We start from the raw sequence: 23,595 nt of genomic DNA, 5'->3' as shown, positions 1-23,595 counted from the left end.
GGTGGAAGCATTTTGCTATTGTTTTTATTTGGAGGATTTTAAAATATGGTTAAAAACGATATGTATGGGTGCCAAATTGACAAAGCATAGACTGTGGTCACCAGTACTGCGTCAGCTTGATGAAACTGAAACCCCTTTTCCAGAATCCCCTTCCCTCTATGGATCTGAGTTAGAGTTGGACAAAAAAAAATTTATGCAAGATTTGGAATATGGAAGTGAAGCAGTTTTTAACCTTTGAAGTTCCTTGTGGTTAGATGCAGTTACAGACAAACACAGAAGTGCTGATAGCTCTAGCATGTTCTCCCTTTCCTCTGTTCTGGATGCAGCTCTTCTTCTTGATGGAAGACCCTGTTGACCAACAGTGGCTCCAATGTCACTACCAGACACTTGGTGGTGAACCCACAGAGGTGGTAGTTATACAGAAGCCTGGCTTCCTCCAGGCCTTCCCATAAGCCATCACTCTGCAGCCATTTTGGCAGGTGGTTGTGCTTTGCTTCTCAAATTGAGGGGTTGGTGACTTTTTCTCTGATCCTCCAACTTCCTTCCTAGGCTTTTACTTTCCCAGCTCCTTCCACAACTATGTCACATCTGATTCCTATAACAAAATCTTTATCCCATTATGCACACAAGTTCTGATTCTGTGACTGAACTCTGATGGATACATCAAGCTATGGGTGACTAATCCTTGACCTGAGAAATTATAAAAGCTAGGAAAAAAATAGAGAACAATTGTGTAATCGTCTTATATGCTGCCATTACAAATTGCCACAAAGCTAGTGGCTTAAAGAACACAAATGTATAATCTTACAGTTCTCCAGGTCAGAAGTCTGGTATGGGCCTCATGGATTAAAATCAAAGTGTTGGGGTGCCTGAGTGGTACAGTCGGTTGGGCGACAGACTCTTGGTTTTGGCTCAGGTCGTGATCTCAGGGTAATGGGATCAGGCCCTGCATTGTGCTCCATGCTCAAAGCTGAGTCTGCTTAAGACTGTCTCTGCCCCTCCCCCACCCCACCCTCTCTCCCTCTCTAAAATAAATAAATAAATTAAAAAAAAAAAGTCAAGATGTTGGCAGGCTGTGCTCTTTCCTGGACGTTGTAGGAGAGAACCAGCTTCCTGCTCATTCAGATTGACCGGAGTATTCAATTCCTTGGCTGTAGGACTGAGGTGCCAGTTTTCCTGCTGGCTGTAAACAAAGGGGCATTTCCCAGGCTACCACATTCCTTGGCTCATTGCACCCTTACTCCATCTTCTTTGTCATGTTGCATCTCTCTTTGTCATGTTGCATGTTGTCTTTCTCATGTTGCATCTCTCTTACCCACTTTTTTGCCTCCATCTTCTGTTTCTCTTTTTATTTATTTATTTTTTAAAAGATTTATTTATTTTAGAGAGAGACAGAGAGAGAGGGCATGAGTGGGAGGGGCAGAGGGAGAGAGAGAGAGAAATCCCAAGCAGACTCCCTGCTGAATGTGGACCCCTACTTGGGGCTTGATCTCATGACCCTGAGATCATAACCTGAGCCAAAACCAAGCATCGGACACTCAACCAACTGCACCACCCAGGTGCCCCTCTCTTCTGTTTTTAAAAGCTCATGTGATTAGGTTGGGCCTACCTGGATAATCTATGATAATTTTCCTATGTTAAAGTCTGTTGATTAGAAACCTTAATTCTATCTCCAACTTTAATTCCCTTTTGTTATTCAATATAACACATTCACAGGTTCTGGGGATTTGGGTCTGGATATCTTTGAGAGGCCACACTTTATTTGTGGCATCAGAAAAAGATGAAACTGGTCAGGATTTGAAAGGATGTGAAATTGAAGAAGAGGAAAATTCACTTTTTTCCCCTCTCAGGGAATCTGCCACTTAAATGTGAGAGGAAGAAAAGCCATGTAGGAAGCAGAGGTCTAGGGCCTGTGATAGTCTCATTGAGCCAGAGGCTGGAACATGAGGTTGCCAATAGCCAAGGGACTGAGATCTCAGAGAGGACGAAACTCAGAGAAGTAAACCTATAATTCTGCATGCAGTTTCTCCTTGAAATATATGTTAACCCCAAAGTTGCACGTGTGTAGGTTGAGAGCAGGAGCTGGGAAGCTAAGGAGGTGAGCAGAAATTTCATCCATCCTGCAGGTAACTGGGGCCAGAAGCTGGATTTCAGAGCTTACTAGGGTTGAAGGGTCTAGTAAACAACACAAACCTTCAGCTGAGGCCCTAGAGATACTTTCCATGAATAGGGGCAAAGCAGAAATAGATCAACCTTGATTTGACTACACTCCCTTCTACCTATCAGAAATGAAATCCTCTCTGGAAGAAATAATCATCCAGAGCTTCTGTATTTTTTCATATACAATGTCTGCCACTCAATAAAAAACTCCTAGGATACAGAACCAAATGACTGAAAACCAAGAGTAAAAAAATCCAGACAACAGAAGCAGATCCATAAACAACCCACACACTGGTGTAATGAGAAAGGGATTTAAACTTTTTCTTTTCTTTTCAAGAATCAAATGGTGATTATATAATGGAAAAATAAAAAAGAACTGAATTAAAAATTCAATACATGGGCTTATCTTCATGACTTATTTTCTAGAAGTCTATACTTCTTAATCCCCTTTATCTATTTTACTCATTTCCCCACCCACTTCCTTTCTGGCAACGACCAGTTTGTTCCCTGTATTTAAGAGTCTTTGTTTGTTTAACAGAATTTCAGATGCAGCAAAAGAGAAGATTAATAAAGATAAAATGGGTCAGTAAACATCCAGATTAAAGGAGAGATAAAAAGGCATGGGAAATAAAAAAAGGCCATAGAAGACATATTGTATATGGTGAAAAGTCTGACATACATGTGATTAAAGTCCTAGAAGACAAAAAGAAATATCTGAAGAAAAGTAGCTGAGAATGTTAAAAAATTGATGAAAGATATTAAGCCACAGATTCAAGAAATTATACGAACTCCAAAAAAATACAAAGAAGGCTACATGTAAGCATGTCATACTGCAAGGGCTGGAAAATAAAATAAAATCTCAAAAGTAGCCAGAGAAAAGTAGACACATTACTTTCACAGGGGGCAACAATAATGCTGACAACCAAAAAGACAGAAGCCAAAAGACAAAGGAAATAGGATATATACAGAAAATAATGTACATTCTATAATGGCAAAACTTTGGGAAAATCAAAATATCCAATAATAAGATACAACTAATTAATAGTAAATCAGCCATAGTATGAAATATTCAGCAGTAAAAAAAATGGCATATGAAAGCGTTATAATAGGTTACAAAGAAGTATGTACTGTATGAACGTATTTTGTGTGTGGGTATATTAAAATGTCAACGTTTAATCTCAATGTTAAAGGGCTGTGGATAATTCTAATTGTATTCTTTATGCTTTCCTGAGTCTTTAAGGTTTTTGTTTGTTTGCAAAATGTGTATTTTTTAGGTAATTAAAGAGAATTATAAAGAACAAGTTAAAGAGTTACAATGGTAAAAATAAGTTAAAGTCAAGGAAGACAAATTAGTAAGTTAAACAGTTATGATGAGGATAAGACTGTAAATTTAAATGCAAGCATATCAATAATTAAATGTAAACAGTCTAAACACCTCAATGAAAAGGCCAAGATTATAAAACTGGGTGAAAAACCAAGACCTAACTATAGACTGTCAATGAGAGAGACACTTTAAATATAGAGAAATAGATAAATTAAAAGTAAGAGGATGTTAAAATATATAGCATATAAACACTAATAACAAAAGTGAAGTAGATTTACTAATATCAGACCTAGTAGACTTTGGAAGATGAAAAATCGTGAGGGATAAAGAGGACATTATATGATGCTAAAGGGAACAATTAATCAAGACATATCATTCCAAACTGTATATGCAACTAAGAACAGAACTTCAACATATACTGAGCAAAAACTAGTAAGACTTAAAAGAGAAATAGACAAAGCCACAATTTCAGTCGACAACCTCAACATTCCTCTCTCAGGAATTGATTTTTTAAAAGGCAAAAAGCTAGAGAAACTGAACACTATCAATCAACTTGACCTAATTGACATTACACCCAGCAAGAGCAGAATACATGTTTTCAAGTGCACATGTACATATTCTGGGCCATAAAATAAACACAAAACTAAAATAACTGTAATCATATAAAGTATGTTCTTCATTATAAAATTAAACTAAAATTTAAAAACAGGAAGATACTTGAAATATTCTCAAATATTTGGAAACTAACGAACACATTTCTGAATAAGCCATGGGTCAAAGACAAAATCAGAAAGGAAATTAGGAAATATTCTGAGTTGGATGAAAATGAAAACAAAACACATCAAAGCTTTTGAGACATAGCTAAAACAGTGCTTAGGGGGAAGCAGATAGCATCAAAATGCTTATAGAAAAGAAAGATCTCAAATAAAAAAAAAGGAAGTGTGAATTAAACTCAAAGCAGCAGAAGGAAGAAAATAGTGAAGATAAAAGAAGACTGATACTGAAAACAGGAAAAAAAAGAGGAAAAATCAATGAAACCAAAGGCTGTTTTGCAAAATAAGTACAATGGATAACTCTATTCAGACTAGTTGAGGAAAAAAAGGAAGGAGAAATAAATTGCCAATATCAGGAATTAAAAAGAGAAGCATCACCACAGATTCTATACATATTTAAGAATAATAAGGGAATTTCATAAATAACTTTCTGCCAATAAATCTGTTGTTAGATGAAAGACAACCTGGAAAGACATAAACTACCAAATTTTCTCCAAAAAAAAAAAGGATAACCCCGATAGCTTTACATCTAAGGTTACTCATAGCTAAAGACTTTCCCACAAAGAAAACTTCAGTTCCCAATAGCCTCACTGTTGAGTTCCTCCGAACTTAAAAAAAAAAGAAAGAAAAAAAGAAAAAAAAAACTAATTCTACAGAAACTCTTCCAGAAAATAAAAAATGAAAGTAATTCCCTACTCATTTTATAAGGACAGCATCATCTGATCTAACAACCAGAAAAAAGACATTATAAGAAAATTCCACATCAATATCTTTCACGAACACAGATGCAAAAATACTTATAACAAAATACTATGAAATCAAGTCCAGCAAGATATGAGATTAATACATCATGACCAAGTGGCATTCATCCTAGTAATGAAACTTTCAAAAATCAATCCATGTAATGTATGATGTACCATCATAAAAAGAAAAACTATAAGATCTCCAAGGACGTAGAAAAATAATATAAAATTCAACATCCATTCATTATTCTCAGCAAACTAGGAATAGAAAGAAGTTTCCCTCAATGTGATAAAGAACATCTAAGAAAATCTTACAGATGTTTTAATGGTGAAAGACCGAATACCCATAAAATCAGGAAAAAGGAAAGGAAACTGCCTAAGTTTTTCCCAAAGAGGTTAACATCATATTTAATGGTGAAAAACTGAATGTTTCCCCCATAAAATCAGGAAAAAGGCAAGGATGTCTATTTTCACCACTTGTACACAGCACTGTACTTGAGATCCTAGTCACTGCAGTAAGACAAGAAGAAATAAAAAGCATACAAATTAGAAAGAAATAAAACTTTTTATTTGTAAATAACATGATTATCAATGTAGAAAATTCCAAATAATATACAATACAACAACCTATTTTAGTTAATAAATGAGATCAACAATATTGCAGGATAAAAAGTTCATATACAAAAATAGATTTTATTGCTATATATTAGCAATGAACCAGAAATTAAAATTTAAAAAAATCTTAGAGCATCAAACATGAAAATCCACAGATAAATCTAACAAAATATGTACTAGATTTATATTCTGAAAATTATAAAACACTGATGAGGGAAACTAGGAAAGACCTAAGTAAATGAAGATCTGTACCATATTCGCTGATTAGAAGGCTTAACACCACTGTCAATTTTCCCCAAACCGAGTTCTAGATTCAAAGCAGTTCCAATCAAAATCTCAGCACATGAGGGGCATCTGGGTGACTTGGATGAGTGTCTCTTGATTTTGGCTCAAGTCATGATCTCAGAGTCATGAGATTGAGCCCTGCATAGGGTTCGCGTGCTGGGCATGGAGCCTGCTTAAGATTCTCTCTCTCCCTCTCTCTTTGCCCTTCCCCCCTTAAAAAAAATGTTTTGTAGAAATACTGAAAAGCAAAGAACCTAGAATGAAAAAAAAAAGGTTTGAAAAAGAAAAAGCTGAAGGATTCATAAGACCTGATTTCATGACTTAGTAATCAAGACGGTCAGGTACTGGCCTAAAGATAAGCATACAGATCAATGGAACAAAAGAGAATCCAAAATAGACCCATGTATATATGGTTTTAGATAAATATGTCAAGATAAATCAATGAAGAAAGGATAAATCTCAACAAATAGTGTTGGAACAATCAGACATCCATATGCAGAAAGAAAAAAAAAAAAGAACTTCGACCCTCACTTTGCATCATATACAAAAACAAACTCAAAATGAATCGAAGACCTAAATGTAAAAGTTAAAATTTAAAATATGAAGAAGAAAACATAGGAGAAAACCTTTGCCCGGGTTAGATCAAGATTAGATAAGACAAAAAGTACGAGCCATAAAAGAATAAAAACCAAAAATTGGACTTCAAAATTAAAAATTACAGCTCTTCCAAATATACTTTAAGAAAAGTCAAGCCCCAGACTCAGAAAATATGTGGAAAACATATTTCTGTATAAAGGCTATAAAAAGAACTCTTACATTTTAATAAGAGAAAACAACCAATTGTTCAAAAGATTTGAATACTTTATTTTTATTTTTTATTTTTTTTAAAGATTTTATTTATTTATTTGAGACAGAGAGAATGAGATACAGAGAGCATGAGAGGGAGGAGGGTCAGAGGGAGAAGCAGACTCCCTGCCGAGCAGGGAGCCCGATGCGGGACTCGATCCAGGGACTCCAGGATCATGACCTGAGCCGAAGGCAGTTGCTTAACCAACTGAGCCACCCAGGCACCCAAGATTTGAATACTTTAATAAAGAAAAGCTACAGATAGCAAATGAACATATGAAAAATGCTTAATATCATTAATCATCAGAGAAAAGAAAGTAAAAGCACAATGAGATATTATTACCTACCTATCAGAATGGCTAAAATTAAAACAAACAACAGAATGAATCATAACAAATGCTGGCAAAATTATGGAGCAACTAGAAATCTCACATTTCTGGTGGGGGAGGGCCCATTGGTTCAGCTGCTTTGGAAAACACTCTCTTAGAAAATTAAACATTTACTTACCATATGATCCAGTAATCCCACTCCTAGGTGGGATATATCCACCATTTATATCCAATATAAATGAACATGTAAATCCACAAAAAGCTCTGTCCATCCATGTTCATAGCAGATGTATTCTTAATAGCCAGAATTTGGAAACAACCAAAATGTCCACTCAGTTACACAGATAAGCAAATTGTGGTGCATCCATACAATGGAATATTACCGAGCAAAAAAGGAAGTGAACTACTGATACACATGACAACATGGGTGAATCCCAAAAGCATTACGCTAAATGAAAGACGTCAGACACAAAAAACCCTTAAATCCAAACTCATTTAGAATTATTTCATTTTATTTGCTATTCTGGAAAAGTTAAAAAAAAAAAAAATAGAAATCAGATCAGCGGTTGCCAGGAGTGATGGGTGGGGATTGATTACAAAGGAACACGAGAAAACTTTTTGGCATTAATGCATCTTGATTGTGGTGGTGGTTACATGACTGTGTTTATTTGTCAAAAGTCATTGAATTGTACTGTATATCTAAAAAGGGGTTATTACTGTATGTAAACAATACTGCATTCAACTAATTTTTTTAGAAGAAATATATTTTATGTGTCCTGTCTAAAAAAACTATTGCACTCTATGAGGTAATAAATAAATACGCCAAAACATTTGCTAACCTGGAGTTGTGGGAAAAAGAAAATTTGAATAAGTAGTGAAATAAATGTCTCAAAAAGTTTTACAAGACATTAAATGAAAACCTAACTACGTAGTAATTCAACTCTTGCTTGTAGTGGCCAAACTTCTCATTCTGTTCAAAATGCCCTGGGATTTGGAAGTCCTAAAATGTAAAAACTTTTTAAAAAAGTTGTGCTGAGGAACACAGCTGAGGAGGTTCAGAGGACTTTGGAAAGTCAGGGGGAAGGTGGGGGGTAAAGGACAAGCCAGGCCAGAAGTGAGAAGGAACGGTGCAAGGCTGGAGTGCAACCCCGTGGGTGTGGCGCTGCAAGACTTCGCAAAACTCAAGACTGATCAATGACTCGTCCATCTAGTAAAGCACTGACTGAGCATGTGCTAGGTGTCGGGCCCTGGTCTAAGTGCTGGAGGTACAGCAGTGGACAGTCTGCGTTCTACAGGGAGGAGGGAATGAACAAAACACGTGAGTATATGAAATGGTAGGCAGGTGTTAGGGTGACAAAAGAAGGCAGGGAAGGGGGGTATGAGGTGCTAGGGCAGAGGCTGGGGTTTCAGTATCTGAAAGGGTGTGCAGAGAAGGCCTTCTTGGGAAAGTGATATTTGAAAAAAGACCTGAAGAAGGGGGAGGGAGCTGTGAGGAGAGCTCTAAAAATGGGTGCTTTCCAACACCGAGCGTTCGTGGCCTACTCAATTCACATCCACCTACTTTGCTGAGATGTTTCGTTTCCATAATAAGGATATAAAAAGATGCCATTTACTGCAATCCCTGGTTATGATAGTTTATAAAAATGATTTATGGAATACATATAATCTTCATTTCACCTGAACAGGAAACATTTGAAATCCAACTGAAAGAAAACTGCACGCCTCGATTTCTTTTCAAGCGCTACTCCCCCTCTTTGAGACCTGTCCCTCTTTTAACATTCATTATACGCGATTCTGGAAAAGTTGAATGGCACAGTTTAGTATTAATAAATTTCTGAGTATTATTAGCTGGGAAAAGGGGTTGGGAAAAACCAGGAGGAAATAGCCTATCCATATGAAAATAATAATCACATAGTATTTATTGTCTGGGATTGAAATGTTTCAAATATGCAAAGCAATAAAATGTCAGGAAAAGCAAAACTTCCTAATGTTAAAAAGATCATAAATTTTTCCCAAAATAAGACATATAAAAAAAAAGTCAGGTGATACTTTATGTCACAGGAAAAATATACACTTAAATCTAAGTTACAGCAGCTCAAAAGTCTTCAGAAGGCACACTCTATCACCACAAAAGGACGGAAGAGTCTGATGAAAGTTACTGTGAGAGCACAGAAAGCAATAGCTATCTTTTTTTTTTTTTTTGAGCTTGAGAATCACTTTTTAACATAAAAAATACCCGGACCCACGCATTCTGTAACTTATACTTTTGTTAACTCTTGAATGGAAAATCATATGTAATGTCAAAAAGCTACCAGGATTTCAGGATCACTTTTAAATGAATTGAATTTTATAAATCACATGGGCACATATGTATATATTTAAAACTAGAGTGGCACCTACATGGGCAAAACATGTTTATTTAATCTACAGGTAATTTAATGTAGGTGGCCTCCTGGGCCCCTTTCACGAATTCCACTCTCACACAGGTCCCTGACTCACTGTTTGGGAATTGTAGACTCCATATTGATTGCTTGGCTTTCAAGGGTGCTATTCTTTTTTTTACATGAATGAATGAATGAATGAATGAATGAATGAATGAATAACAGAGACAAAGAACCCAGACATTTTATAATTGTAAGCTAGTCTTGGGTGCTAAACTGTTGCTTCCAGTTCACAAAACCTCATTATTTTCAAGCTAAATAGATCTTCATATTTGCTTTATGTTCAGTGGACATATGACTGCATTACCTTTAGGGAAATCTCAACCTAAAATGGCTTACTGTCTTTAAATAAACCAGTAGGAGAACTGGCACATTTTCAAAGATGGTGCTATATATAGAAATAGCTAGTATGTCTATAATTCTTTTTCAGGTTTGTACAGATGCAGGTGGGACACTGAGGTCACTAATCCCTTCAAACAAGACTGAAGTTACAGTGACCTACTCATAAAGGTTACAAGAAGCCTGATGCTCAGAGTGCTCTGGTTTCTCTGAGCCACTGCATTTGTCTTTAAGAAAAAGGCTGTGATCGGGGGCACCTGGGTGGCTCAGTTGGTTAAGCCACTGCCTTCGGCTCAGGTCATGATCCTGGAGTCCCGGGATCGAATCCCGCATCGGGCTCCCTGCTCGGCGGGGAGCCTGCTTCTCCCTCTGACCCTCCCCCGTCTCATGCTGTCTCCCTCTATCTCATTCTCTCTCTCAAATAAATAAATATTAAAAAAAAAAGAAAAAGGCTGTGATCATCTACAGTTCATGAGATTGCAGCCAAACAAGCATCAATAAAAGATTAAAGAGATTTAACCAAACAACCAAAAAAAAAAAAAAATTCTGTGCTTATGTTTAAATGAATAATTTCTTTTCCACCAACCAACCAACATATGTTTATTGAATACCTAATACGTGCATGTGGTGATTACAAGAGGGTATACATCCAAGACTTGCCCTCAAGAAATTCTTAATCTGGTGCAGGCTACAAGGCACACAGAGAGACAATTAGCGACACAAAATAGGAAGTATAAAGAACAAGAGGGGCATAATTAGCTCAGAGGAAGCAGAAGGTAGCATGCACTGAGGCAACCTTTATGGGAAAGAGCTAAGGAAGGAGGCCACCATGAAAACCTAGGAAACGGGAGGCAGATTTATTTTTCATGCTGGCAACAGGAACACAGGACATCCTACATATGTAGGGGAAACACTAAGGAACTGCTTGCTTGTAGTTTCGGGTTCGCGCCTCCATGGTAGAGTACCCCACCTCTCATGTCTGCTGTCATCTGGCACGCCCCCCCCCGCCCCCCCGGAACACAGGATGTTGACACCATGCTGATCTCACCTATGTTGCCACGTAACTAACAAACTGCCTAAGTCCATCTGGGCTCACTGTCTCTTCCCAGGTCAGATCTATGGAAGAGTGGCAAGCCAACCCACCCGCAGCACACTCACTGCTGCTTAGGGACGACTTGGCTAAGTGACAAGAAGTGGCCAATGCACTGGCAGGTGAACTAACTTCTTATAAGTAAAGTGGTTGGAAGAAGTCAATCCATGCCATTCAGAAAACAACACTGCAGGTATGCTGGGCCATAGGCTGGTGTGCTGCTAGTTGGGAATCCTAAGGGACCTAAGTCAGCAAGTGACTTGAGCTGAGGCAGAGCAGACCTAGGGTTGAATTAGGGAAGCTGCTAACTACTGATGAGAGAGGAAAATCATCATTTCTGATTCATATCACGCTCAGCAACTTTCTTTCCACTTTATTTTCTCTCCCCGTCTGCCATTCCCCCCAAGCACATGCACAGAAATCCTGGACCAGGAGAAACAATGACTATGTCATCATTAAGGAGCAAATATCTAAAAAGGGCATTTGGAGTCCACGTTCTCTCATGGGACTCCGAGAAACAAACTGAGGGTTCTAGATGGGAGGGGGGTGGGGGGACAGGTTAGCCCAGTGATGTGTATTTTTTAAGGTTTTTTTTTTTTTTTTTTAAGATTTTGTTTATTTACTTTTCAGAGAGAGAGAGAGGGAAAAAGCACAGGTAGGGAGAGTGGCAGGCAGAGAGACAAGCAGGCTCCCCACTGAGCAAGGAGCCTGATGCGGGACTCGGATCATGACCTGAGCCGAAGGCAGATGCTTAAGTGACTGAGCCACCCAGGCGTCCCCTGGTGATGTGTATTAAGGAGGGCACGTACTGCATGGAGCACTGGGTGTTATACGAAAACAATGAATCATGGATCACTACATCAGAAACTAATGATGTAATGTATGGTGATTAACATAACAAAATACAATAAAATTAAAAAAAAAGGGCATTTGTACAAAGTTTCAAGGGATTGTCATATGCACCTGTGTATCTGCCACTGCAAACACATGTAAACAAGATGGGGATTATTTTATAACAGGATGTACATACCTTGTATGAAAGCATAAAATAGTAGTGTAAGTAATTAGAGCCTTCTGGAGAAATGTAATCTTCATACAGGAGAGGCTTTATAAACATGGATCTTGGATCTTTGAGGAAGTTTTTCTCACAATTTGTATAGGGACTCTGAGTATGTGCATTGATCATATGTATTTATATTAAGGTTTAAGACATTATAGAGGACTTGGCATCATCCAGTGTAACTATAGTCTATTACACATGATGTGATATTCCATTATATACCTAATACTTGGCCTTAGAGAAGGAATATTCAGTTAAAATGAAATTTTCTTGTAACCAAGATTTTTGGAACTGAGAAGTGCTTCTGGGCTCAGAGCAGCAATTCTCTTTAACACATTATTAGAGACCTATATTCGAGCATGCTCCACACTGTGGAACGGTGGTGAAGGACATGGGCTTTGGGGTCAAAGCGGCTGGGTACAAATGTTAGCTCCATCAGCTTCCTCTCTACTATGTATGGATAATGCGGGGAATAACAGGGCACATCCCATAGAGGGGCTGTGAGTATCTAATGGGACAACTTGCACGAAGTGCTTGGTACACAGGATGACACGTGGAGTGCTGGAATTATTATGTCAGACTTATTCTTAAAATGCTGGTAAAATATAGACTCATTTTTGAAAGCAAGTGAAGTGTTACCTGGTTTAAGTAAAATTAAATAAGCAATCTTCTTGATTCTTGATTTTTCCCAATATTTTTTTTTCTACTTTTTTCCTTTGGAAAAAAATGGGAATAATAAATATTGGATGGTGATGAGCAGAAGGAGGAATGTGAATATAATGCTCTATACAGAATTACAGTGGTGTCCAACAATGAAATATTGTATGTAGGTTTTTTGTGACTTTCTAGGAATTGATTATTTTAAAATATGCTTCAATTGCCAAAACTCCCATGACTTATGATGGCCCAGAAAACAAATGCAAGTCTCTTTCCTTGTGTTGGCTTTTTTTTTTTTTTTTTTTAGCACTACAGTATCACTCCCAACACTGGAGACTTACTTTAAGAGATATGACTTTTTTAATATTTGAGTTTTTAAAGGCATCTGGCCCTTATTTGACCATCACATTCATATCCAATTCCTGCAGGCATGGTTTTGTTGTTTAAGTTTGGCTTGATGCCCTCTGCAGAAAGCCTCTGCTTTAATGAACACAACTCCACGAAAACTGCTAGAGCCCCCTGCCTACCTCCACCCCCCTCCCTTTGCTCTAAGAGCATGGAAAGTTTCATCTTGGATTTCAAATAAGGAGATAAAAATAAGAAAAATACATTGCTGGAGAATCAGCTTTCTGTGGGAGCCACTGCCTTGACATATTCATTCAACTTGATGCCCTCCTATTATTTGCAGAAGTGTTTATGTACTATGAAATGTTCAGCCAGAGCATACCGGAAACTGTAAAATAGTTTACGAGATGTATACATGGCTGAAGGTAGAATTTTAAATGCAACTTGGGAAGGTTCTATCTAAATTCCAGGAGGGTAGAGGAGGGAATACTTTCTCTGTAGTGATTCAGTTTTACACAAGGGGTTATATGAACTGGAAAGAAATACCTGATTTGGGAACTATATAACATTTCTTTCATAAAATTAAACCTTATAATTTCTAGACAAGTAAACTTGTTTTCTTTCAGACCAAGAATCACCACTTAATGTTTATTTGTCTTCTACGTGGTAAAAGCATTAAATGTGGATTGTTTATTATTTTATAAGAAACAAAGGACAAACAGTAATAAATGAAGAATTTTCCCCAGGTACAGGAATTATATACACTATTTAAAAAATATTTGTGCTTCTGATGGTTTTTAAATAAAAACCCCTGGTTCTAAAATTGGAACATTATTTTTGAATCTTAACTATTGCAATATGTGAAGGCAGGAAGGTTAATGACATAGCTCAGGACGGCATGTTCGGAACGTCACATTCCAAACTCAGGTGAAGGGAGAAATATTTCTATTTCCTTTACTCTCAGATCTATGAGGCCGTGTCAATTTCCCATAAGAGAGGCTATTTTTATTGATTTGTCGGTTTTATTTATTTTTTTCAGATTTGAGCTCCAAAACACAAGGCTACAAAAATAGAGATTATTTTGTGTATTCACATTTGATTTAGAAATGAGCCTGATGTGGCTGTTTTTGTTTTTGATAGCCTCTACCTCATGAAGTCATTGTGAAGATCAATGAAATCCCAGAGGTGAGGTTCCTGACACAGAGTCGGTGCTCAAAGTGTGCTTGTCCCCTCCCCGCTGCTTGCAGACCTCTTTTTTTAAAAGACTGATGTAAACTGACATATAATACAGATTACTTAAGTATACCATGGGCCCTTTGAGGAAGATTTTAATGTAACACGTATGCTTTAGAGTGTGCCCAAATTAGTATCATTTAAAAAATAAATGTAGGTTATTGTCTAGGATAAACATGCCATAAAATCCCAAATGTGTCTTGGTAGTATTTTATGCAAATCCAGTATGCTGGAGCAAAATGGTAGCCTGAGAATGAGGGGCCATGGATCTGGTCTCTGGTCTGTCACTGCCATTACTGAGTGACCTTGGGAAAGTTAACTTCCCTCTCCAGGCTACATACTTTCACTGGGAAAATGAATGGTTGTTTACAGTGATCTCTAAAGACCATCTCTGCTCTAACATTTTATGATTTTACCTAACATTTTAATCTTGAGAGAGCAATTTATTGAAGTCGCATTTTCTGAGATTTTCCTTCTATAAATTTTTTTCTATATCCGCTGCTTAAGAAAATTTTATTTCACTTCAAATTCAATGTTGTTGAAAGAGTCAGAGAAAGGAGCTAAGTGTAGAAAAGAAAAAAAAAAGAATTAAAAATATTAATATTGAGCAATTATGGGGACATCTAGGCTGTTTTGGGACAGACATAAATGACCTTGTTTTATTCTAAATTCAGCTCACTGGCTTATGATGAAAAGTGAAAGGTTATTATATGGACTTACTGGGCAAAACCAGATTTTATAAATAATTACCTGTCAGACTGTTCAAGATAGACAAACATACGCCAGACCAACAAAAACACAGACCTGTCATATTTCTGAGAGAAACGTACGTTGAGTCTTCCTTCTCTGGGACTATAAGGAGATCAGGAAGAATAAAATGAAGGGAAAAAACCTAAACCCTGTATTTTTTGCCTTGTGCATACTTTAAAATGTAAAATGTGGGAGAGAAGGAATTTTGATGTGAAAAATTAGCCCCTGAAAATTTTATACATCTATAAGCCTGGCAGATCGAAACCAAATACAATAAATGCTGTCGTTTTAAAAGTTAGGATGCTTACTGCAAGCTTATAATTTTCCATGATTAGGGATGCCAAGAAAAATAAGAATGATGATAAAAAGAAAAGTTTAATCATACATTTCAACAAGCACAGATGGAACATCGAAACCCCTTGGCAATTTTTTGATATATATTATATATCTGCGTTTTTTTGTTCTTGACATGAAGATTTTTTCCAGAAGGAAGGACTAACACAGAACAGGTAAATGATAGTTAACAAATGTGAATAATATGGCACAATCATATTAACGGAGCCTCATGATGATTTGGTCACAGGCGGAAAATCTTTCATGCTTCTTATTTCTGTTTTTATTAATGCTTTACAAAGGCTCTTTCGGTGTGTGCAAAAACCATGATAAAAATAAAATTGCACAGAAGTCTTACCGAATTAAAGAAATAACTTCCTTTTTTTGTAATTCAAGTTGAATCAGGAACTGTACAATTACATCTGCTACATTTTGATTTGCTCTCCAAAGTTCGAATTCCTCATTTAATGGAGAAAGTACAGATGCCAGAAGGGTAGCTCAGCTGCTCCCAGCAAGAAATGACCCAGTCCACAATTCCCGTGTAGCTGCCGGAGCGCTTTGAAGGGAGAAAGCAAATCATTCAACTCCCCTTTGTCAACAGATTCTGATTATTGTGCCCCTAAAATGGCTGTGTGTGTGTGTGTGTGTGTGTGGTGGGCCCGGGGCCAGAGGAGGGACAGGGGACAGAGAGACATGAAGACAGGGGAGGAGGGCCTATAAGAGGGAGAACACACATGACAGGCAGATCTGCAGGAAGTTCGGGAAGAAGGCATGAAAAACTAACATGGACTCTGTAAGTGGGGGGAAGGGATACGAAGCTGGGGACAGCCAGTTCATCGGATCAATTAGGTCTCTGATTAGTGTGAGTTTATAAAACGAGTATTTGTCTCTAAAATACATGTAGGATATACGTAATCAGCAGATGTTGCAGTGAAGTTGGTGGGACAGTACAAAGGGAGAAGTGACTGTCCTTTTAATTTTGTTTCCTTTGTCCCAAACCTGGATTACAAAATGCATCAAATAAAACATAGACTAAACACTGGGGGGGGGGGGAGGAGAAAAGACACTGCTTTTAAGATATGTGAGCTGAGGGCAGTAAATACATTCCAAATTAAAATTTCAAAATTGTGTGATCTGCATTCTTGTCCACCTACACACTCTCCCAAACATCCTGCCATTAATTAGCTAAACGGCCCAGCCAGTAAACAAGATGAAACACTGAGGGGTCTGGAAAAAGAGCTGGAGTCAGCCAGTTGATAGTCACAACAAACCAACCCACTCCTGAGGATACAGAGAAGGTAAACTTGTATTTTATTTTGTCCAAAGAGGGGAACAGAAATCACCTTACTATAACAGTGCCTTTCCTGTTGTTACAGTCACAGTCCCATCAGCAGGCCAGAAAAGCCATCCCATTCCTGCGGTAGGCACTCTGTCAAAGAAGAAGAAATCTGCAATGAATTATCACATCAAGTCAAACCAGGAAAGGAGGCAAAAAAGCAAGCAGGGCTTTCTTCCTGTCTTGTAGACTCTGCTGCCTACACTCTAATAGGGTGCTCGATCTGAACATTTGGGGCCACCACTCTGATAGAAAGTCAGTGTGGTTAACAAGTGGTTAGCGATTCTATTTTGGGGGGGGAGTGGGAGATATGCAAAATAAGATATCCCCTTTTGTTAACTGATTGGGTTTGGTTAGGTCAAAGACATGTTGTGTTGAATCTGTTTGTCCTTTATAAACATGTGTTCTCGATTGGATATGCTCAAGAATCACTTCTAATTAACTATCTTAATAGTCTATAAATTACTGACTTGTTATAGCCTTCCCAGGCCTAATTTATAGCCTCCGTGAAAAGCTTGGAAACAGACACTAGCAGAGGCCTTTCCTCCTTGCTAAAACACAGTGATCTCTAAGGAGTTCTGTACATTATTGACGTTATAGAAAGCTTGAATCTTATATAATTTTACATACATACACATGTACATATAGATGTACATATGAATATTCATAGTGGAATAAAATATTCCATAAAAGAAAATGGGAAAATGGATACTAATGGCAAGAATATGATGTATTCCAGTAAATCAAGTAAAACTGCATGATTTTTCTTCCTGCAAGATCTATTCTACAGCTCAGAACTGCAAGAGCTGGACTACACAGGGCCTCTTGTGACTTGTCTTGAGTCTCATAATGAAACCCAGAATGAAACAGAACTAAAATCCAGGACTTAGGAAGAAAATTACCCTTTTCACCACATTTTTCATTATTTAAACTAGGACTAGTCATACTCAGAGAATGCATAACCCTCAATTAGATGGATTTTTTCTACAATCTGTTTTCAGAAAAACAGAAAAATGACAAAATCTCATTATCAAGGATTTTTTTTTCCTTTAGGCTAATAACTTTGATGCTAGAGTTTGTACACTTCCAGTCCAATACATTTACCTTCAACAGCCATGTTTAGGAAATATACAGTAAGTTTTTATGAGTAAGGTAACGCTATGGAGGTGCCGAAGAGTTTACACCTAGAAATGGTTAGATTACATTTATAATTACACCCAAAGAGAGAAAAGTGGAACCAAGCTTTTCAGAAAGACCTCTACCTACGTGAGGTGAAACCAAACGGGTTTTCCGCATAACTTTCTGTTCATCATAAAATTCAATTAACTTCAAAACCTCTCCTCCAAATATCCAGCTTATTCAGGATTTACTATGGTTGTCAGGCTTTGGGACGCGGGCTGAAATTTCATAGGTTGGTTATGTGGCTCTGCAGATCAGCATTTCAAGGATGAGAGAACAGTGGCACATTCCACCTTTCATTCCTCAGGGCTCTCTCTGGGAGCTCGCCCTTTACCATCAGACTTTTTGTGCCACTGGATGCTTGGATTGAAGCAAACAGAATAACAAGGACTAGAAAAGTCCAGCTTTACCTCCTAAGAGTGTGCCCTGGAGAACAGTGTTAAATGAGTTCCTCAGAGAGCCGCAAATAACTTGCAGGAATGGATAGAGTGTCTTCCCACAACCACAGACAGGGGAGCCTCAGGCCTTGAAACAGCCCCTACCACCACAGTTGCCTTAGAGAGGCTTATGCCAAAGTAATGCTTTCAGGTTCTTGACCTTGATGTTTGAAATTTTACAACCACAGTGACAACCTTTAACATAACATAATATTTAAAGCATGGGGATGGTTTACATGGAGATAAATGGACCTGGGAGTAAAGCTGGATTCCTCATAAAGGTAAATGGTTGAAGTGAGTTTTGCTTGAAAAAGAAGTTTTGGCTCAGGAGAAGACGGGAGTCTTGGCTGAGCACACCTGAGAAATTACTAAGTTTCATCTTTCCAGGGTGGGCAATATGAAATGGTTCTGTCTAGTACTGAAAAGGTTACTTTTCAAAGATCAATTCACCATCACAGATGATTTATCACTATTGTTTGCAAATGACTATAAGACTAGAGACATTTAGTAGCAGAAACTTTGAGTAGCCAAGTTTAACGAGAAAGCCAGAGTTTAGAGCTGTCCCAGATTTCTGGAATAAGTTCTTCCTATTCCAATTTTAAAATAGAGAAGGGACAAACAAGCATGTGTGATTAGTGAAGAGCAATTTCGGCAAACCGATCCCCTAGGGTCCTCCACCCTGAGTCACAGCTTTTTCCTTTTGATGTACAAAGGATGTATGTTGTCTGTGGAGGGTGATTATGGGAACATCCCAAATTTGGCATCCTTTCCAGAGAAAGCAACTTTAAAGGAAGATGGATGAGGACAACTCATCTTTGTGTCAACTATGAATTTCTCTCTGTTTGTGTTGTGAATACTGAAACTAAATTTAAACACTGCTTGGTGTGAGGGCCTTCCAGAAGCCACATTCTCATGAAACACTTTGTATCCAACTTACTCTCTACTGTCAGATCCTATGAAGGACTCCCTGCTTCTATATCTTTATAGATACTCCTACTTAGTAAAATCGAGGCCTTGACCGGGAAAAGCTGGGGCCGCCTCCCCCACTATTAAAAAGTATAAATTAATCAATAACATACCCGACTTCAACAACCCAGCTTCTACATGCTATATACCACTTAAACTTTCTTATTTAATAAAACTCTGTTCTCTACTAGTTGCTCCTAGGTGAATTTGTTGAAACCCTTAGACATGCTAGCATCTCTAAAGTTACCAGCAAAGATACTTCTTCTTCTTTTTTTTTTGAAGACCAGTTGCAGTTCATAGGCTCTTTGTTTTTCTTAAATTGAGGATCAAGCTAGCTCCCAATTTCTGACATTCATATATTCATTCGGCTCCAAATTACGGCCTACTACCAGAATCTCAATCTAACTGGATGAGCTGACACATATTCTGCCTACTGCATTAGGCATTGATGGGTAGAAATTAACTTGTAAGTTTTCACTTTTGAAATACAATTTTTTTCTTATCTACATATAGACAAACTAGAGCAAAAATTTAAATCTTAACCGGGTTTGTTGCTCCTTTTTTATGGGCCATCATAAATTGTACATTTCAAGGAATATAAATTAATATTAAAAAGCAAAGGATTAATATTTAAACAAAAGGTAAATATGCTACAAAACATAACCTGTAGCTCCTAGTTGAAAACAACTATATGTATGTTATTTGCACCATTAACTTGGTTAGTAAAGCTTTAACTATAGATAAAACTACCCCTTCCACCAGTTTGGATTTATACTTATTCTCCACTACTAGCTTTCCTGATTCTCTTCCACTCTCTCAAAACTTCAAATTAAATACAACAAAAATTTCACTGTAGGGACTGACATTGGCAAGATGGCTGGCTAGGAGGTCCCAAAGCTTGTCTCCCCACAAAAACAATGAATAAACAACTATAGACAGACCAAACAGCTCTGGGAAAGCTCCAGACTACAACAAAGCAGCAGCAGAAACCCTGCAGGGCTCAAATACTGAGCATAGCTGCATAGAAAAGTATAAGAAGCATTTTACCTGCATCACTCCACCTCCCAGCCCAGAGCAGCTCAGTGCAAAGAGGAACCCCCTTCGGTGGGATTATACCTGATGGGAAAAGGAGAGCAGGAGAACCCTAATAACCCTAATAACCCTAATAACCCTCATCACTGCCGTGGCCACTTGTAGACTTTGCCACCGAGCACTACCAGTCTGCACCAACACTGAACCCAGCTAAAGTAGTCCCTGGAGTCCCCACTGCTGTTTCTCCTCACCACGGACTTACTGGAGTTACTGCTGTGGTGAGACCTGCCCCCAGGGGCCTCAGTTGATGCTGTGCCCCACTCTCTGGGATTGGGATGACACAGTACCTTGCCACTTGTGAAACTGGAAGGGCCGTTGCTTTCTGGGCCCTGCCTTCAGGATTCTAAGTCATGGCTTTGATCAGCCATCGCTGGGGCTGAGCTGCTGCTATTCTGTGACTGATCCCTGCGGTCCTAAGTTGTGGCTTTGACCTGCCATCACTAGGCTGTGATGCTGCCGTTGCTGTTCTCTGTCCCACCCTCCATGTCCTAAGCCATGGAACTGACTTGCCATCAGTGGGTTGTAACGTTACAGCTCTGTGCCACACACCTTGTGTCTTGAGACACAGCCTTGGCCTGACATCACGGAGGCCAAGCTGCTGCTGCCCTGTCAGGGCTTTGAGCCACCATCGCCAGGGCATGCTGTTGCTGTACCCCTCATCCTGGGCCTAAGTCACTGCTGTATCCTGTCATTCCACAGCCTGTGCCACTGCTGTGTGCCCCCAACCTGGGGTCCAAATCACTGTGGTGATTCCCAGAGACTCAGATCCTGGTTCCTTGGGAGAGCTGCACATGCATGCACACCAGACATTTGGACTGCCATCGTAACAAGTGCACATGGGCCCCAGGACCCTGGTTTAACTGAGGCACTGGGTGCCAGTTCACCCGACCTGGTACCAAGAGGCATTGCCCTTGGATAGAACTCCCTGTCACAGGAAAAAAAGGAGAGCAGGAAGATCCCAGTTGTCTCTTCCACCTAGGACCCCAACAGCCCCAGACACTATTGCTGCTTATAGTACCTCTGCAGTCTTGGTCAAAGAAGAACCCCATAGTCTTTGTCAGTGTTGACCTCAGTTGATGTAGGTGTACAGATTATGCTGCTGTGCCCCCTCCAGAATCAGAGACACAGAAACCTACCCAGCCAGAACCCTCATAGCCACTTTCTGTTGAAAGTCTTTCCCCACCAAAGTCAGTCTAAAAGGCTGAAAGAGGTGACCCCTCTCAAGTGAGCAAACATCAATGCAAAGCCACAAGAAATGTGAAACAAGGAAACATGACACTACCAAAGGTAACTTGATAATTTTCATGTTACTAACCCCAAAGAAATGGAGATCTGTGAGTTACCTGAAAAAGATTTCAAAACAATGATTTTAAGGAAGGGCAGAGAGATTCATGAGTACACAGATAGAGAGCAAAATGAACTTAGGAAAACAATGCAACAATAAAATGAGGAGTTCAACCAAGAGAAATCATAAAAGCATTTTGGAGCTGAACTATACAATCAATGAAATAAAAAATGCAAGAGAGCTTCATTAATAGGCTCAGTCAAGCAGAAGAAAGAATCTGTGAACTTGAAGACAGATCTCTTGATATTATCCATTTGGAACAGAAAAAAGAAATAAAAAAGAAAAATAAAGAAAGCCTGTGTGAATTATGGGACACCATTAAATGAAACAATATTCACGTTATAGGAGTCCTAGAAAGAGAAGAGAGAGAAAGGATCAGAGAATGTAAAGAAATAATGGCTGATAATTTCCAAACTCTGGGGAGAGATGGCCATCCAGCTACATGAAACTTAAAGATCCCCAAAAAGATTCAACCCAAGGAGATCTTCACTGAGACAATATAATCAAAATCTTGAATATCAAAGATAAAGAGAGAATTCTGAAAGCAGCAAGAGTTTTAAAAAGAGTCATCACATACAAGGGAACCGTGATAAGGCTATCAGCAGATTTCTCATAAGAAATCCTTCAGACCAGGAAACAGTGGGATAATATACTCAAAGTGGTTGAAGAAAATAAAATGCTGATCAAGAATACTTAACCCAGGAAAGTAGTTCCCGGGTAGCAATAAAGACTTTTCCAGACAAATAAAAGCTAAGGAAACTGATCACCACTAGACCTGCTTTACAAGAAATGCTAAAGGGAGTTCTTCAAGATGAACAAAAGAATGTTAATTAGTAACATGAAAACATTAAAGTATTAAAATCACTGATATAGGTAAATATATAGACAAATTAAAAATACTCTAACACTGCAATGGTGGTATGCAAATCACTAGACTCTAAAATATAAGTTAAAAGACAAAGTGTTAAAAATAACTATAGCTACAATAATTTGTTAATGGGTATACACTATGAAGAAATGTAAACTGTGACATCAACATTCAGTTGGGGGGGCAAGTAAATGTGTAGAATTTTTTCAGGCAATGGAAGTTAAGTTGTTTTCAACTTAAAACAGACTGTTAAAAAATTTACTATGAAAGCCTCATGGTAATCACAAAAAAAACCTATAAAAAATATACAAATGATGAGAAAAGAATCAAAGCATACCACCTTAAAAATAATCAATTTTCAAAGAAAGTGAGAGAGGAAGGCAGGAACAAAAGAACTACAAAACAATCAGAAAACATTTAACAAAATGGCAATAGTAAGTCCTTACCTATCAATAATTACTTTAAATGTAAATGGTTTAAATTTTCCAATCAAAAGACATAGAATGCTTGAATGGATTAAAAAAGAAAAGACCCAGCTATATGGTGCCTACAAGAGACTCCTTCCCACTCTTGAGAATGACCTCTTAGTGCATTTTACTTGATAGTTAAACCTTTAACATTAAATTAGAAGCTTAGTGAGAGCCAGGACTGTGTTACTTCTCTATGTATCCTTTGTACCACCAAGCACATAGTGGCTTACATAAAGTAAGAACTCAATAAAGATTTGCTAAAATCAAATTATTCAAGTTTATAGGAATTCAAGCAATAGAACCAAAATTGTCTGTCTTGGGCCTTTAGAAATGAAGTATATGTGAGTGTCCTACAATTCAACTTAATTCTGACACATCTCCCTGGAGAGAGTATCATATCCCACAGGTTAAGGACTCAGTCCTACAAAAATGCTGAGATACATGGTTTATAGTTTATGAAGCACTTTCATGCCCATATCTAATTTAGTCTTAACACAACTAGTGAAAAAAAAAAGTTATTATTCCCCCCTTTAAAGTGACATGACTAGTGAGTGGTAGATTTAGGATTTCAAACCCAGA

The 23,595-nt window shown here is 38.1% G+C and overlaps 1 protein-coding gene across 1 annotated transcript in view; it reads right to left on the bottom strand.

Annotated features, from left to right (window-relative positions):
* Window positions 1-16,680: 16,680 nt before the first annotated feature.
* Window positions 16,681-23,595, bottom strand: part of SUPT3H (SPT3 homolog, SAGA and STAGA complex component) — a 542,078-nt gene continuing 535,163 nt past the window's right edge. Inside the window, exon 12 of the mRNA XM_021691899.2 lies at window positions 16,681-16,752. Coding sequence (XP_021547574.1) covers window positions 16,711-16,752 — 42 coding nt within the window. The 3' untranslated portion in view covers window positions 16,681-16,710. The remainder of the gene's footprint in view (window positions 16,753-23,595) is intronic.

The sequence above is a fragment of the Neomonachus schauinslandi genome, chromosome 8, assembly GCF_002201575.2.
Source record: "Neomonachus schauinslandi chromosome 8, ASM220157v2, whole genome shotgun sequence".
Lineage (NCBI taxonomy): Eukaryota > Metazoa > Chordata > Mammalia > Carnivora > Phocidae > Neomonachus > Neomonachus schauinslandi.
The sequence above is the reverse complement of the archived record's forward strand: the minus strand, read 5'-3'. Positions and strand labels throughout refer to the sequence as shown.